Source organism: Parasteatoda tepidariorum, chromosome 9 (assembly GCF_982258835.1).
Source record: "Parasteatoda tepidariorum strain Cologne lab strain chromosome 9, Ptep-v5.0, whole genome shotgun sequence".
In the NCBI taxonomy this organism is placed as follows: domain Eukaryota; kingdom Metazoa; phylum Arthropoda; class Arachnida; order Araneae; family Theridiidae; genus Parasteatoda; species Parasteatoda tepidariorum.
In genome coordinates, this window is record NC_141763.1 from 9,490,527 (window position 1) to 9,503,501 (window position 12,975).

The 12,975-nt window shown below is 52.0% G+C and overlaps 1 protein-coding gene across 10 annotated transcripts in view; it reads left to right on the forward strand.

The window, feature by feature from the left end:
- The first annotated feature begins 1,403 nt into the window (after positions 1-1,403).
- LOC147803306 (uncharacterized) overlaps positions 1,404-12,975 on the forward strand; it is a 149,891-nt gene continuing 138,319 nt past the window's right edge. For 8 of the 10 annotated variants that reach the window (XM_087150838.1, XM_087150833.1, XM_087150837.1 and 5 more), the window contains exon 1: positions 1,405-10,785. In XM_087150838.1, the coding sequence (XP_087006964.1) occupies positions 1,452-10,785 (9,334 nt within the window). In that variant the 5' untranslated portion in view covers positions 1,405-1,451. Of the gene's footprint in view, positions 10,786-12,975 lie in introns of all 10 variants that reach the window. The other 2 variants (XM_087150832.1, XM_087150840.1) reach the window with 2 other exon arrangements.

Below are 12,975 nucleotides of genomic sequence, written 5' to 3' on the forward strand. Positions count from 1 at the left end.
TGAACCTTAATACGAGAATGCAATTTTTGTATACATATATTATTTAAAAAAAACAACAACAATAATAAATACAAAATTTTTATAAGGAATTTTGGTCTAAATCTCATCAATTTCGGGACCCGGTGCAATTGTCCCTGTCTCTCCCCTCTTCCTACTTGAGTGCGCCTTTTATTGCGTCATATTAAAACTTCATGCACAAAATTCTTAAATAGTCAGACAAAATGGAATATCTGCAACTTTCTCAATGAAACTCTAGCATTTGTAAATTCCCCATATTGTTAACATGTGCAACCTTTTTTTTCTCCACTAGCGAGGTGAAATGACGTGGTTTGACTTTTTCTAGAAAAAAACATCCTATATAAAAATAAGTAGTGCATTTATGACTTTTTGAAAATGATGTATAATGAATATTTTCGTTCCATATGACAGTTTTTAGGTTGCTGCAGTTTAGGTCCTACAGGCCATCCAAACTTAGCTACCTGTTCTTACCCTACCGTATATAAATAATAATTGTTGTCTTACGTAAAAAGTTTTCATTATAATTTTTAATGTAATGTGTGTCTTTCCAAAGAACAAAAATTTTATTTTCATGTTTTATAGAATTTTTAAAGAACCTTAAATACGAAAATGCAGTTTTTATACAGATATGTTATATAAGGAAAACAACAAAAAACATCATTTTTATAATATTTGGGGTTAAAACGGCTATTTGGAATTAAGACGAGTGTTTTGTTGCAAAAGTAAAAAATGTTAACTAACTTAAAAAAATTGTATTTATTTAAAAAAAAAAAACAATTATAGATATCAGTTTATAACCATTTACGTAAATATTAGATAATAACCAAACTCGAAAAAAAGTTATTTTATCTAAAATTAATTATTCAATCATTTAAAGAGTGATAAAGAGTATTTCAATCAGAGCCACCAAAATTTAAAGTAAAGACAAATATCTAGGTTAAAGAATTATATATGTGTTATTTTAAGAAGGAAAATATTAGTGTTTTTTAAATTCAAATTTCATATACAGGTTAAAAATTGAATTTTAAATCAATCTAACAGTTTTAGAAATGAAAAATTTCAAACTATACATGAAGCATTTTGTGAGATGCTTTTTTTTGTAACATATATTTCAGTCACATTAGGGCACATTCAAAATGTAAGTAAAAAAGGATATATTATTTCTATGCAATTAATATCTCTGCATATTTCTAATTTAATTATATGCGCTTTGAGATGCAGTTGAAAAGATATTCAGAGGGAGAATAGAAATTCGAGCAGGTGTGTTTGTTCCAGTAGGTGGAATTTGCGTCACTGTTTACGTAAATGACAGATCATGTGATCGAAAGATCTCAACTTTATTGACAAACCTGCGTTGTTTCACGAAATATTCTGTATAAAAAGGGGTCGGAAATTTCGAAAAGGTATTCAGTCGAGCTCTTCCAAAGACTAATATGATTTGGTTCAGTCGACTCTCTCTAGCGATTTTGCTAGCGTTGTGCGTTCACAGCAAGTTTGCTGTAGGACAAGAATCGCCATGGAATAGCGTAGCAGGGGGTGAAGCATTTATCCAGTCTTTTATGGGAAAAGCCAGACAAAGTGGAGTTTTTACAGAAGACCAAATGGAAGATATGAGTTCTATTTCAGAGATGATGATGGCTGGAATGAACAATATGAAAGGAAAGGCTACGTCCCACAAATTGCAAGCTTTGAATACGGCCTTCGCATCTGGAGTAGCTGAAATTGCTATATCTGATGCAAATGGGCAGAATGTTCAAGCTGTAACTGACGCAATAGCAAATGCTTTAAGTGGGGCATTTTATCAAGTAACTGGTAGAGGTAATGATGCCTTTGTAAATGAAATTCGTACTTTAATCAATATGTTTGCTGCAGAATCAGGAAATTATGTTGCAACTGGAGGTTCTGCGTCTGCAGCAGCTGCATCCGCATCAGCTGGAGGATCAGGTGGATATGGGGCTGGTCCTAGACCATCATATTCAGCACCTTCAACAACTACAACGTACGTACAAGGCCCATCACAAACCGTGTCATCATATAGACCTTCTCAAACAATTGTATCTTACTCTCCTGGCCAAGCAGGACCTGGAGGATCATCGGCAGCGGCTTCTGCTGCTGCTGGAGGGTCAGGCCCTGGAGGATCAGGCCCCAGAGGTGCTGGCCCAGGAGGATATGGACCAGGTGGATCAGGACCCAGTGGTGCTTCTGCAGCAGCAGCATCTGCAGCTGGCAGTGGAGGACCAGGAGGATCAGGTCCCGGTGGTTATGGACCAGGAAGATCAGGTCCTGGTGTAGCTGGCCCAGGAGGATATGGACCCGGTGGTTATGGACCAGGAGGATCAGGACCAGGAGCAGCTTCAGCAGCAGCAGCAGCAGCAGCAGCTGGTGGTTCAGGCCCAGGAGGATCAGGTCCCGGAGGTGCTGGCCCAGGAGGATATGGACCTGGAAGTTCTGGCCCAGGAGGGTATGGACCTGGAAGTTCTGGTCCAGGAAGTTATGGACCTGCAGGATCAGGACCCGGAGGTGCTTCAGCAGCAGCAGCAGCAGCAGCAGCAGCAGCGGCAGCAGGTGGTTCAGGCCCAGGAGGATATGGACCCGGTGGTTATGGACCAGGGGGATCTGGTCCCGGTGGTGCCTCAGCAGCAGCAGCTGCAGCTGGTAGTGGTGGACCAGGAGGATCAGGCCCTGGTGGTTATGGACCAGGAGGATCAGGACCCGGAGGTGCTTCGGCAGCAGCAGCAGCCGCAGCTGGTGGTTCAGGCCCAGGTGGATCAGGTCCCGGAGGTGCTGGCCCAGGAGGATATGGACCTGGAGGATATGGGCCCGGGGGTTATGGACCAGGAGGATCTGGACCAGGTGGTGCTTCAGCAGCAGCAGCAGCTGCAGCTAGTAGTGGTGGACCAGGAGGATCAGGGCCCGGAGGATATGGACCTGGAGGAACAGGACCCGGTGGTGCTTCAGCAGCAGCTGCAGCCGCAGCAGGTGGTTCCGGCCCAGGAGGATCAGGTCCCGGAGGTGCTGGCCCTGGAGGATATGGACCCGGAGGTGCAGGCCCAGGAGGATATGGACCTGGTGGTTATGGACCAGGAGGATCAGGACCCGGTGGTGCTTCTGCAGCAGCAGCAGCAGCTGCAGCAGGTAGTGGTGGACCCGGAGGGTCAGGCCCTGGTGGTTATGGACCAGGAGGATCAGGTCCTGGTGGTGCAGGCCCAGGAGGATATGGGCCCGGAGGTTATGGACCAGGAGGATCAGGACCAGGAGCAGCTTCAGCAGCCGCAGCAGCTTCTGCAGCAGGTGGTAGTGGAGGAGGCCAAGGTGGTTATGAAGAAATAATTGAATACAGCTCTGGCCCCGGAGGGTATGGACCTGGAAGTTCTGGCCCCGGAGGTGCTGGCCCAGGAGGATATGGACCCGGTGGAGCAGGCCCAGGAGGATATGGACCAGGTGGTTATGGTCCAGGAGGATCAGGACCCGGTGGTGCTTCAGCAGCAGCTGCTGCAGCAGCAGCTGGTGGATCAGGGCCAGGAGGATCAGGTCCCGGAGGATATGGACCTGGAGGATCAGGACCCGGTGGTGCTTCAGCAGCAGCTGCAGCGGCAGCAGCTGGTGGTTCAGGCCCTGGAGGATCAGGTCCCGGCGGTGCTGGCCCTGGAGGATATGGACCCGGTGGTGCAGGCCCAGGAGGATATGGACCTGGTGGTTATGGACCAGGAGGATCAGGACCCGGTGGTGCTTCTGCAGCAGCAGCAGCAGCAGCTGCAGCTGGTAGTGGTGGACCCGGAGGGTCAGGCCCTGGTGGTTATGGACCAGGAGGATCAGGTCCTGGTGGTGCAGGCCCAGGAGGATATGGGCCTGGAGGTTATGGACCAGGAGGATCAGGACCAGGAGCAGCTTCAGCAGCCGCAGCAGCTTCTGCAGCAGGTGGTAGTGGAGGAGGCCAAGGTGGTTATGAAGAAATAATTGAATACAGCTCTGGCCCCGGAGGGTATGGACCAGGAAGTTCTGGCCCCGGAGGTGCTGGCCCAGGAGGATATGGACCCGGTGGAGCAGGCCCAGGAGGATATGGACCAGGTGGTTATGGTCCAGGAGGATCAGGACCCGGTGGTGCTTCAGCAGCAGCTGCAGCAGCAGCAGCTGGTGGATCAGGGCCAGGAGGATCAGGTCCCGGAGGATATGGACCTGGTGGATCAGGACCCGGTGGTGCTTCAGCAGCAGCTGCAGCGGCAGCAGCTGGTGGTTCAGGCCCAGGAGGATCAGGTCCCGGCAGTGCTGGCCCTGGAGGATATGGACCCGGTGGTGCAGGCCCAGGAGGATATGGACCTGGTGGTTATGGACCAGGAGGATCAGGACCCGGTGGTGCTTCTGCAGCAGCAGCAGCTGCAGCTGGTAGTGGTGGACCAGGAGGGTCAGGCCCTGGTGGTTATGGACCAGGAGGATCAGGTCCCGGAGGTGCAGGCCCAGGAGGATATGGACCCGGAAGTTATGGACCAGGAGGATCAGGACCAGGAGCAGCTTCAGCTGCCGCAGCAGCTTCTGCAGCAGGTGGTAGTGGAGGAGGCCAAGGTGGTTATGAAGAAATAATTGAATACAGCTCTGGCCCCGGAGGGTATGGACCTGGAAGTTCTGGCCCCGGAGGTGCCGGCCCCGGAGGATATGGACCTGGTGGTGCAGGCCCTGGAGGATATGGACCAGGTGGTTACGGTCCAGGAGGATCAGGACCCGGTGGTGCTTCAGCAGCAGCTGCAGCAGCAGCAGCTGGTGGATCAGGGCCTGGAGGATCAGGTCCCGGAGGATATGGACCTGGAGGATCAGGACCCGGTGGTGCTTCAGCAGCAGCTGCAGCAGCAGCAGCTGGTGGTTCAGGCCCTGGAGGATCAGGTCCCGGCGGTGCTGGCCCAGGAGGATATGGACCCGGTGGTGCAGGCCCAGGAGGATATGGACCCGGTGGTTATGGACCAGGAGGATCAGGACCCGGTGGTGCTTCAGCAGCAGCAGCTGCAGCAGCAGCCGGTGGTTCAGGCCCAGGAGGATCAGGTCCAGGAGGATACGGACCTGGAGAATCAGGACCCGGTAGTGCTTCAGCAGCAGCTGCTGCAGCAGCAGCTGGTGGTTCAGGTCCCGGAGGTGCTGGCCCTGGAGGATATGGACCCGGTGGCGCTGGCCCTGGAGGATATGGACCCGGTGGTGCAGGTCCAGGAGGATATGGACCCGGTGGTTATGGACCAGGAGGATCAGGACCAGGAGCAGCTTCAGCAGCTGCAGCAGCTTCTGCAGCAGGTGGCGGAGGAGGAGGCCAAGGTGGTTATGAAGAAATAGTTGAATACAGCTCTGGCCCAGGAGGATATGGACCTGGAAGTTCGGGCCCAGGAGGCGCTGGCCCAGGAGGATATGGACCTGGTGGTGCAGGTCCAGGAGGATATGGCCCAGGTGGTTACGGTCCAGGAGGATCAGGACCAGGTGGTGCTTCAGCAGCAGCTGCATCAGCAGCAGCTGGTGGATCAGGGCCTGGAGGATATGGACCCGGCGGTTATGGACCAGGAGGATCAGGACCCAGTGGTGCTTCAGCAGCAGCAGCTGCAGCTGCAGCCGGTGGTTCAGGCCCAGGAGGATCAGGTCCCGGAGGATATGGACCTGGAGGATCAGGAGCCGGTAGTGCTTCAGCAGCAGCTGCTGCAGCAGCAGCAGGTGGTTCAGGTCCCGGAGGTGCTGGCCCTGGAGGATATGGACCCGGTGGCGCTGGCCCTGGAGGATATGGACCCGGTGGTGCAGGTCCAGGAGGATATGGACCAGGTGGTTATGGACCTGGAGGATCAGGACCAGGAGCCGCTTCAGCAGCTGCAGCAGCTTCTGCAGCAGGTGGAGGAGGAGGAGGCCAAGGTGGTTATGAAGAAATAGTTGAATACAGCTCTGGCCCAGGAGGATATGGACCTGGAAGTTCGGGCCCAGGAGGGTACGGACCTGCAAGTTCTGGCCCAGGAGGTTATGGACCCGGTGGATCAGGACCCGGTGGAGCTTCAGCAGCAGCAGCAGCAGCTGGTGGTTCAGGTCCCGGAGGTGCTGGCCCTGGAGGATATGGACCCGGTGGTGCAGGCCCAGGAGGATATGGACCCGGTGGTTATGGACCAGGAGGATCAGGACCAGGAGCAGCTTCAGCAGCCGCAGCAGCTTCTGCAGCAGGTGGTAGTGGAGGAGGCCCAGGTGGTTATGAAGAAATAATTGAATACAGCTCTGGCCCCGGAGGGTATGGACCTGGAAGTTCTGGACCCGGAGGTGCTGGCCCAGGAGGATATGGACCTGGTGGTGCAGGCCCAGGAGGATATGGTCCAGGTGGTTACGGTCCAGGAGGATCAGGACCAGGTGGTGCTTCAGCAGCAGCTGCAGCAGCAGCAGCTGGTGGATCAGGGCCTGGAGGATCAGGTCCTGGAGGATATGGACCTGGAGGATCAGGACCCGGTGGTGCTTCAGCAGCAGCTGCAGCGGCAGCAGCTGGTGGTTCAGGCCCTGGAGGATCAGGTCCCGGCGGTGCTGGCCCTGGAGGATATGGACCCGGTGGTGCAGGCCCAGGAGGATATGGACCCGGTGGTTATGGACCAGGAGGATCAGGACCCGGTGGTGCTTCAGCAGCAGCAGCTGCAGCAGCAGCCGGTGGTTCAGGCCCAGGAGGATCAGGTCCCGGAGGATATGGACCTGGAGGATCAGGACCCGGTAGTGCTTCAGCAGCAGCTGCTGCAGCAGCAGCTAGTGGTTCAGGTCCCGGAGGTGCTGGCCCTGGAGGATATGGACCCGGTGGCGCTGGCCCTGGAGGATATGGACCCGGTGGTGCAGGTCCAGGAGGATATGGACCCGGTGGTTATGGACCAGGAGGATCAGGACCAGGAGCAGCTTCAGCAGCCGCAGCAGCTTCTGCAGCAGGTGGTAGTGGAGGAGGCCCAGGTGGTTATGAAGAAATAGTTGAATACAGCTCCGGCCCAGGAGGATATGGACCTGGAAGTTCTGGCCCAGGAGGGTATGGACCTGCAAGTTCTGGCCCAGGAGGGTATGGACCTGCAAGTTCTGGCCCAGGAGGTTATGGACCTGGTGGATCAGGACCCGGTGGTGCTTCAGCAGCAGCAGCTGCAGCAGCAGCCGGTGGTTCAGGCCCAGGAGGATCAGGTCCCGGAGGATATGGACCTGGAGGATCAGGACCCGGTAGTGCTTCAGCAGCAGCTGCTGCAGCAGCAGCTGGTGGTTCAGGTCCCGGAGGTGCTGGCCCTGGAGGATATGGACCCGGTGGCGCTGGCCCTGGAGGATATGGACCCGGTGGTGCAGGTCCAGGAGGATATGGACCCGGTGGTTATGGACCAGGAGGATCAGGACCAGGAGCAGCTTCAGCAGCCGCAGCAGCTTCTGCAGCAGGTGGTAGTGGAGGAGGCCCAGGTGGTTATGAAGAAATAGTTGAATACAGCTCCGGCCCAGGAGGATATGGACCTGGAAGTTCTGGCCCAGGAGGGTATGGACCTGCAAGTTCTGGCCCAGGAGGGTATGGACCTGCAAGTTCTGGCCCAGGAGGTTATGGACCTGGTGGATCAGGACCCGGTGGTGCTTCAGCAGCAGCAGCAGCAGCAGCTGGTGGTTCAGGCCCAGGAGGATCAGGTCCCGGAGGATATGGACCTGGAGGATCAGGACCCGGTGGTGCTTCAGCAGCAGCTGCAGCAGCAGCTGGTGGTTCAGGTCCCGGAGGAGCTGGCCCTGGAGGATATGGACCCGGAGGCTCTGGCCCAGGAGGATATGGTCCCGGTGGGGCAGGACCAGGAGGATATGGACCCGGTGGTTATGGACCAGGAGGTTCAGGACCAGGAGCAGCTTCAGCAGCCGCAGCAGCTTCTGCAGCAGGTGGTGGTGGAGGCCAAGGTGGTTATGAAGAAATAGTTGAATACAGCTCTGGCCCAGGAGGATATGGACCTGGAAGTTCTGGCCCAGGAGGGTATGGACCTGCAAGTTCTGGTCCCGGAGGATATGGACCTGGAGGATCAGGACCCGGTGGTGCTTCAGCAGCCGCTGCTGCAGCAGCAGCTGGTGGTTCAGGTCCCGGAGGATCAGGTCCCGGAGGTGCTGGCCCTGGAGGATATGGACCAGGTGGTGCAGGCCCTGGAGGATATGGACCCGGAGGTTATGGACCAGAAGGATCAGGACCCGGAGGTTATGGACCAGAAGGATCAGGACCAGGTGGTTATGGACCGGGAGGATCAGGACCCGGAGGAGCATCTGCAGCAGCAGCTGCAGCTGGTGGTTCAGGCCCAGGAGGATCAGGTCCCGGAGGATATGGACCTGGAGGATCAGGACCCGGAGGAGCTTCAGCAGCAGCTGCAGCAGCAGCAGCTGGTGGTTCAGGCCCCGGAGGTGCTGGCCCTGAAGGATATGGACCCGGTGGCGCTGGCCCAGGAGGATATGGACCCGGTGGTGCAGGTCCTGGTGGATATGGACCCGGTGGTTATGGACCAGGAGGATCAGGACCAGGAGCAGCCTCAGCAGCTGCAGCAGCTTCTGCAGCAGGTGGTGGAGGAGGCCAAGGTGGTTATGAAGAAATAGTTGAATACAGCTCTGGCCCAGGAGGATATGGACCTGGAAGTTCTGGCCCAGGAGGATATGGACCCGGTGGTGCAGGCCCAGGAGGATATGGACCCGGTGGTTATGGACCAGGAGGATCAGGACCCGGAGGATATGGACCTGGAGAATCTGGACCCGGTGGTGCTTCAGCAGCAGCTGCAGCAGCAGCAGCTGGTGGTTCTGGCCCAGGAGGATCAGGTCCCGGAGGATATGGACCAGGAGGATCAGGTCCCGGTGGTGCTTCAGCAGCAGCTGCAGCAGCAGCAGCTGGTGGTTCAGGTCCCGGAGGTGCTGGCCCTGGAGGATATGGACCCGGAGGTGCAGGCCCAGGAGGATATGGACCCGGTGGTTATGGACCAGTAGGATCAGGTCCCGGTGGTGCAGGCCCAGGAGGATATGGACCCGGAGGTTATGGACCAGGAGGATCAGGTCCAGGAGCAGCTTCAGCAGCCGCAGCAGCTTCTGCAGCAGGTGGTGCTGGAGGAGGCCAAGGTGGTTATGAAGAAATAGTTGAATACAGCTCTGGTCCTGGAGCATATGGACCTGGAAGTTCTGGCCCAGGAGGATATGGACCCGGTGGTGCAGGCCCAGGAGGATATGGACCCGGTGGTTATGGACCAGGAGGATCAGGACCCGGAGGATATGGACCTGGAGAATCTGGTCCCGGTGGTGCTTCAGCAGCAGCTGCAGCAGCAGCAGCTGGTGGTTCTGGCCCAGGAGGATCAGGTCCCGGAGGATATGGACCTGGAGGATCAGGTCCCGGTGGTGCTTCAGCAGCAGCTGCAGCAGCAGCAGCTGGTGGTTCAGGTCCCGGAGGTGCTGGCCCTGGAGGATATGGACCCGGAGGTGCAGGCCCAGGAGGATATGGACCCGGTGGTTATGGACCAGGAGGATCAGGACCCGGAGGATATGGACCTGGAGAATCAGGACCCGGTGGTGCTGCAGCAGCAGCTGCTGCCGCAGCATCTGGTGGTTCAGGCCCAGGAGGATCAGGTCCCGGAGGATATGGACCTGGAGGATCAGGACCCGGTGGTGCTTCAGCAGCTGCAGCAGCAGCAGCTGGTGGTTCAGGTCCCGGAGGTGCTGGCCCTGGAGGATATGGACCCGGAGGTGCTGGCCCTGGTGGATATGGACCCGGTGGAGCTGGCCCAGGAGGATATGGACCCGGTGGTTACGGACCAGGAGGATCAGGACCTGGTGGTGCTTCTGCAGCAGCAGCAGCAGCTGCAGCTGGTAGTGGTGGACCAGGAGGATCAGGTCCTGGTGGTTATGGACCAGGAGGATCAGGTCCCGGTGGTGCAGGCCCAGGAGGATATGGACCCGGAGGTTATGGACCAGGAGGATCAGGACCAGGAGCAGCTTCAGCAGCCGCTGCAGCTTCTGCAGCAGGTGGTGGTGGAGGAGGCCAAGGCAGTTATGAAGAAATAGTTGAATATAGCTCTGCCCCAGGAGGATATGGACCTGGAAGTTCTGGCCCAGGAGGGTATGGACCTGAAAGTTCTGGCCCAGGAGGTTATGGACCTGTTGGATCAGGACCCGGTGGTGCTTCAGCAGCAGCTGCAGCAGCAGCAGCTGGTGGTTCAGGTCCCGGAGGTGCTGGCCCTGGAGGATATGGACCCGGTGGTGCAGGCCCCGGAGGATATGGACCCGGTGGTTATGGACCAGGAGGATCAGGACCCGGAGGATATGGACCTGGAGAATCAGGACCCGGTGGTGCTGCAGCAGCAGCTGCTGCAGCAGCAGCAGCATCTGGTGGTTCAGGCCCAGGAGGATCAGGTCCCGGAGGATATGGACCTGGAGGATCAGGACCCGGTGGTGCTTCAGCAGCAGCTGCAGCAGCAGCAACTGGTGGTTCAGGTCCCGGAGGTGCTGGCCCTGGAGGATATGGACCCGGTGGTGCAGGCCCAGGAGGATACGGACCCGGTGGTTACGGACCAGGAGGATCAGGACCCGGTGGTGCTTCTGCAGCAGCAGCAGCTGCAGCAGGTGGTGGTGGAGGAGGCCAAGGTGGTTATGAAGAAATAGTTGAATACAGCTCTGGCCCAGGAGGATATGGACCTGGAAGTTCCGGCCCAGGAGGGTATGGACCTGAAAGTTCTGGCCCTGGAGGTTATGGACCTGGTGGATCAGGACCAGGAGGATCAGGACCAGGTGGTGCTTCAGCAGCAGCAGCAGCAGCAGCTGGTGGTTCAGGAACAGGAGGATCAGGTCCCGGAGGTTATGGACCTCGAGGATCCGGTCCCGGCCGTGCTGGCCCAGGAGGATATGGACCAGGAGGATCTGCTCCCGGTGCATCAGCAGCAGCGTCAGCAGCGGCAGCTATTTCTTCTCCTGCCTCTACTTCCAGAATTTCTTCCGTTGCATCTAGGTTAGCTTCTGGAGGACCAGTTAATGTTTCTAGACTATCTAGCACATTAGGAAGCGTTGTTTCTCAAGTGCAATCATCCAATCCTGGTGCTTCTCAATGCGAAGTCCTTCTTCAAGCTCTTCTTGAATTGGTATCTGCTTTGTTGCATGTTCTCGGATCTGCTAATATTGGAAATGTTAACTATGGTGCTTCAGGTCAAACATCTTCAATGGTTTCACAAGCTGTAAACCAACTTTATGGTTGAAATTCTAAAGCAATATATATTATAAAAAATGTTATTTTAAAACTTTGAAATAAAATTTTGCATTTGAAATTGTCTCCTATTTGTGTTTTTATGCACAAATCAAATGTAAGTTTTGAAATTATGAATATATGCTAGCTGAAAGTCCGTTCTTCGAATGGGGTGAATTAAAAAATAAGTGAAGAATCAATAAATCAGAGTAAAGAAACACTAACGAAATCATGCTCGTAACTAAAAAGCAAATACTGCTACAATAGACTTGATGAAAGGACCAGGTAAGGGACATTTGCGATAAATTAAGGAATCACTGGTTTTGTTTTCCTTTAAATCCCCACACAACTGATCACATAAATGTTTAGTATTTTATCAGGATTTTTTTTTGTTTCAAATTATTCAATAAGGTTTTAATTTTTCAGATAGTTAGGTTTTATATAAATTTAGGAACAATGAAGCGAAGAATTACTAGACCCTTCTTCTACTAAATAAGTATTAAAATATTTCGGATACAACCTTTTTTTCATTCTAAAAATGTCACTTACCTGCTGAGTTTTTCAATTAATATAGCTAAAATAATTTCATTATTTTATTTAATATTATCTGTTGCCCTTTATAGTGGCTTTACGTTATTGAAATAAGTAATTCTTTTTTTTTGTATTTCCTCCCATTAAAATAATGATAAATTGTATTTGGCATCACTTGGCATGATGATATTACTCGCTGCCAATCCATAGTAGTAAAAATCTATCATTTTCGAATAAATTTCTCCGGTACATATCCTTTTCGAGGGGCCGTAAAACACTTATTTTCAAAGTATCGGTATTTAAACTGCTCAGTATTGGTTCTGTTTTAATCACCACGAAATATATCATTGTAATATTTAATACCTATATTGGCATATTTGATACTTATTGCGTAACATTTCAACATTTAAGTTTCGTGAAAAATGTATTTATCATTGGCAGAACTAAAGCCGAAATAAAAATAAAAATTGAATTCTTATTAGAACTTGATAAGGTTTTGATGAATTTGCCATTTCTATACCTAACCTTCAATTTACTATTACAATATTTATTAGTGGAAGAACAAAGTTCTTTTTTTCTCATTTAATAAAATATCAACACACTATCTTTGCTACCGATTGAAAAATATTTTCTGATACTACGGAAATAGAATTATTATCAAAACTACACAATTTACGAAATACCATTAGTATATATTACCGTCAGTGATACCTAAGAAATAAGTGTCATCTGTAAACAGTGAATTTCTACGGTTTTCCTAAGCAAATTTTTTATTAATCTTTTTTCCTTTAAAATTTTTTTAGCATATAGTTTATGTTAATTTTTTTAAAAAATACATAGTATCAATATTAATAAATCATTAGTGTCAGTAATAATATGTCGATTCAAAATGAATAAGTATCTTTTGTCCAATATTTTTGCTATAATTTTGATCAGTTTCTTATGTCAATTAACAAATTACCAAGATTAATTAAGCATCATTGTATTTAACTTCTCTTGGCCAGATGCTATTGTTCTCGGCAGATTTATGATACTTAAAAATTATGACTATTAAGTGATTTTATCAGGTACATATCCTCTTCGACGGACCGTAAAACACCTAATTACAAAGTATAGGTATTAAAACTGATTGGTGCAGTTTTAAAAAATCTCCAAATATATCAATATAATATTTTATACCTGTATTATAAGTATATTTGGTACTTATTACATTACTCTTCAACATTTGAGTTTATTCATATTTG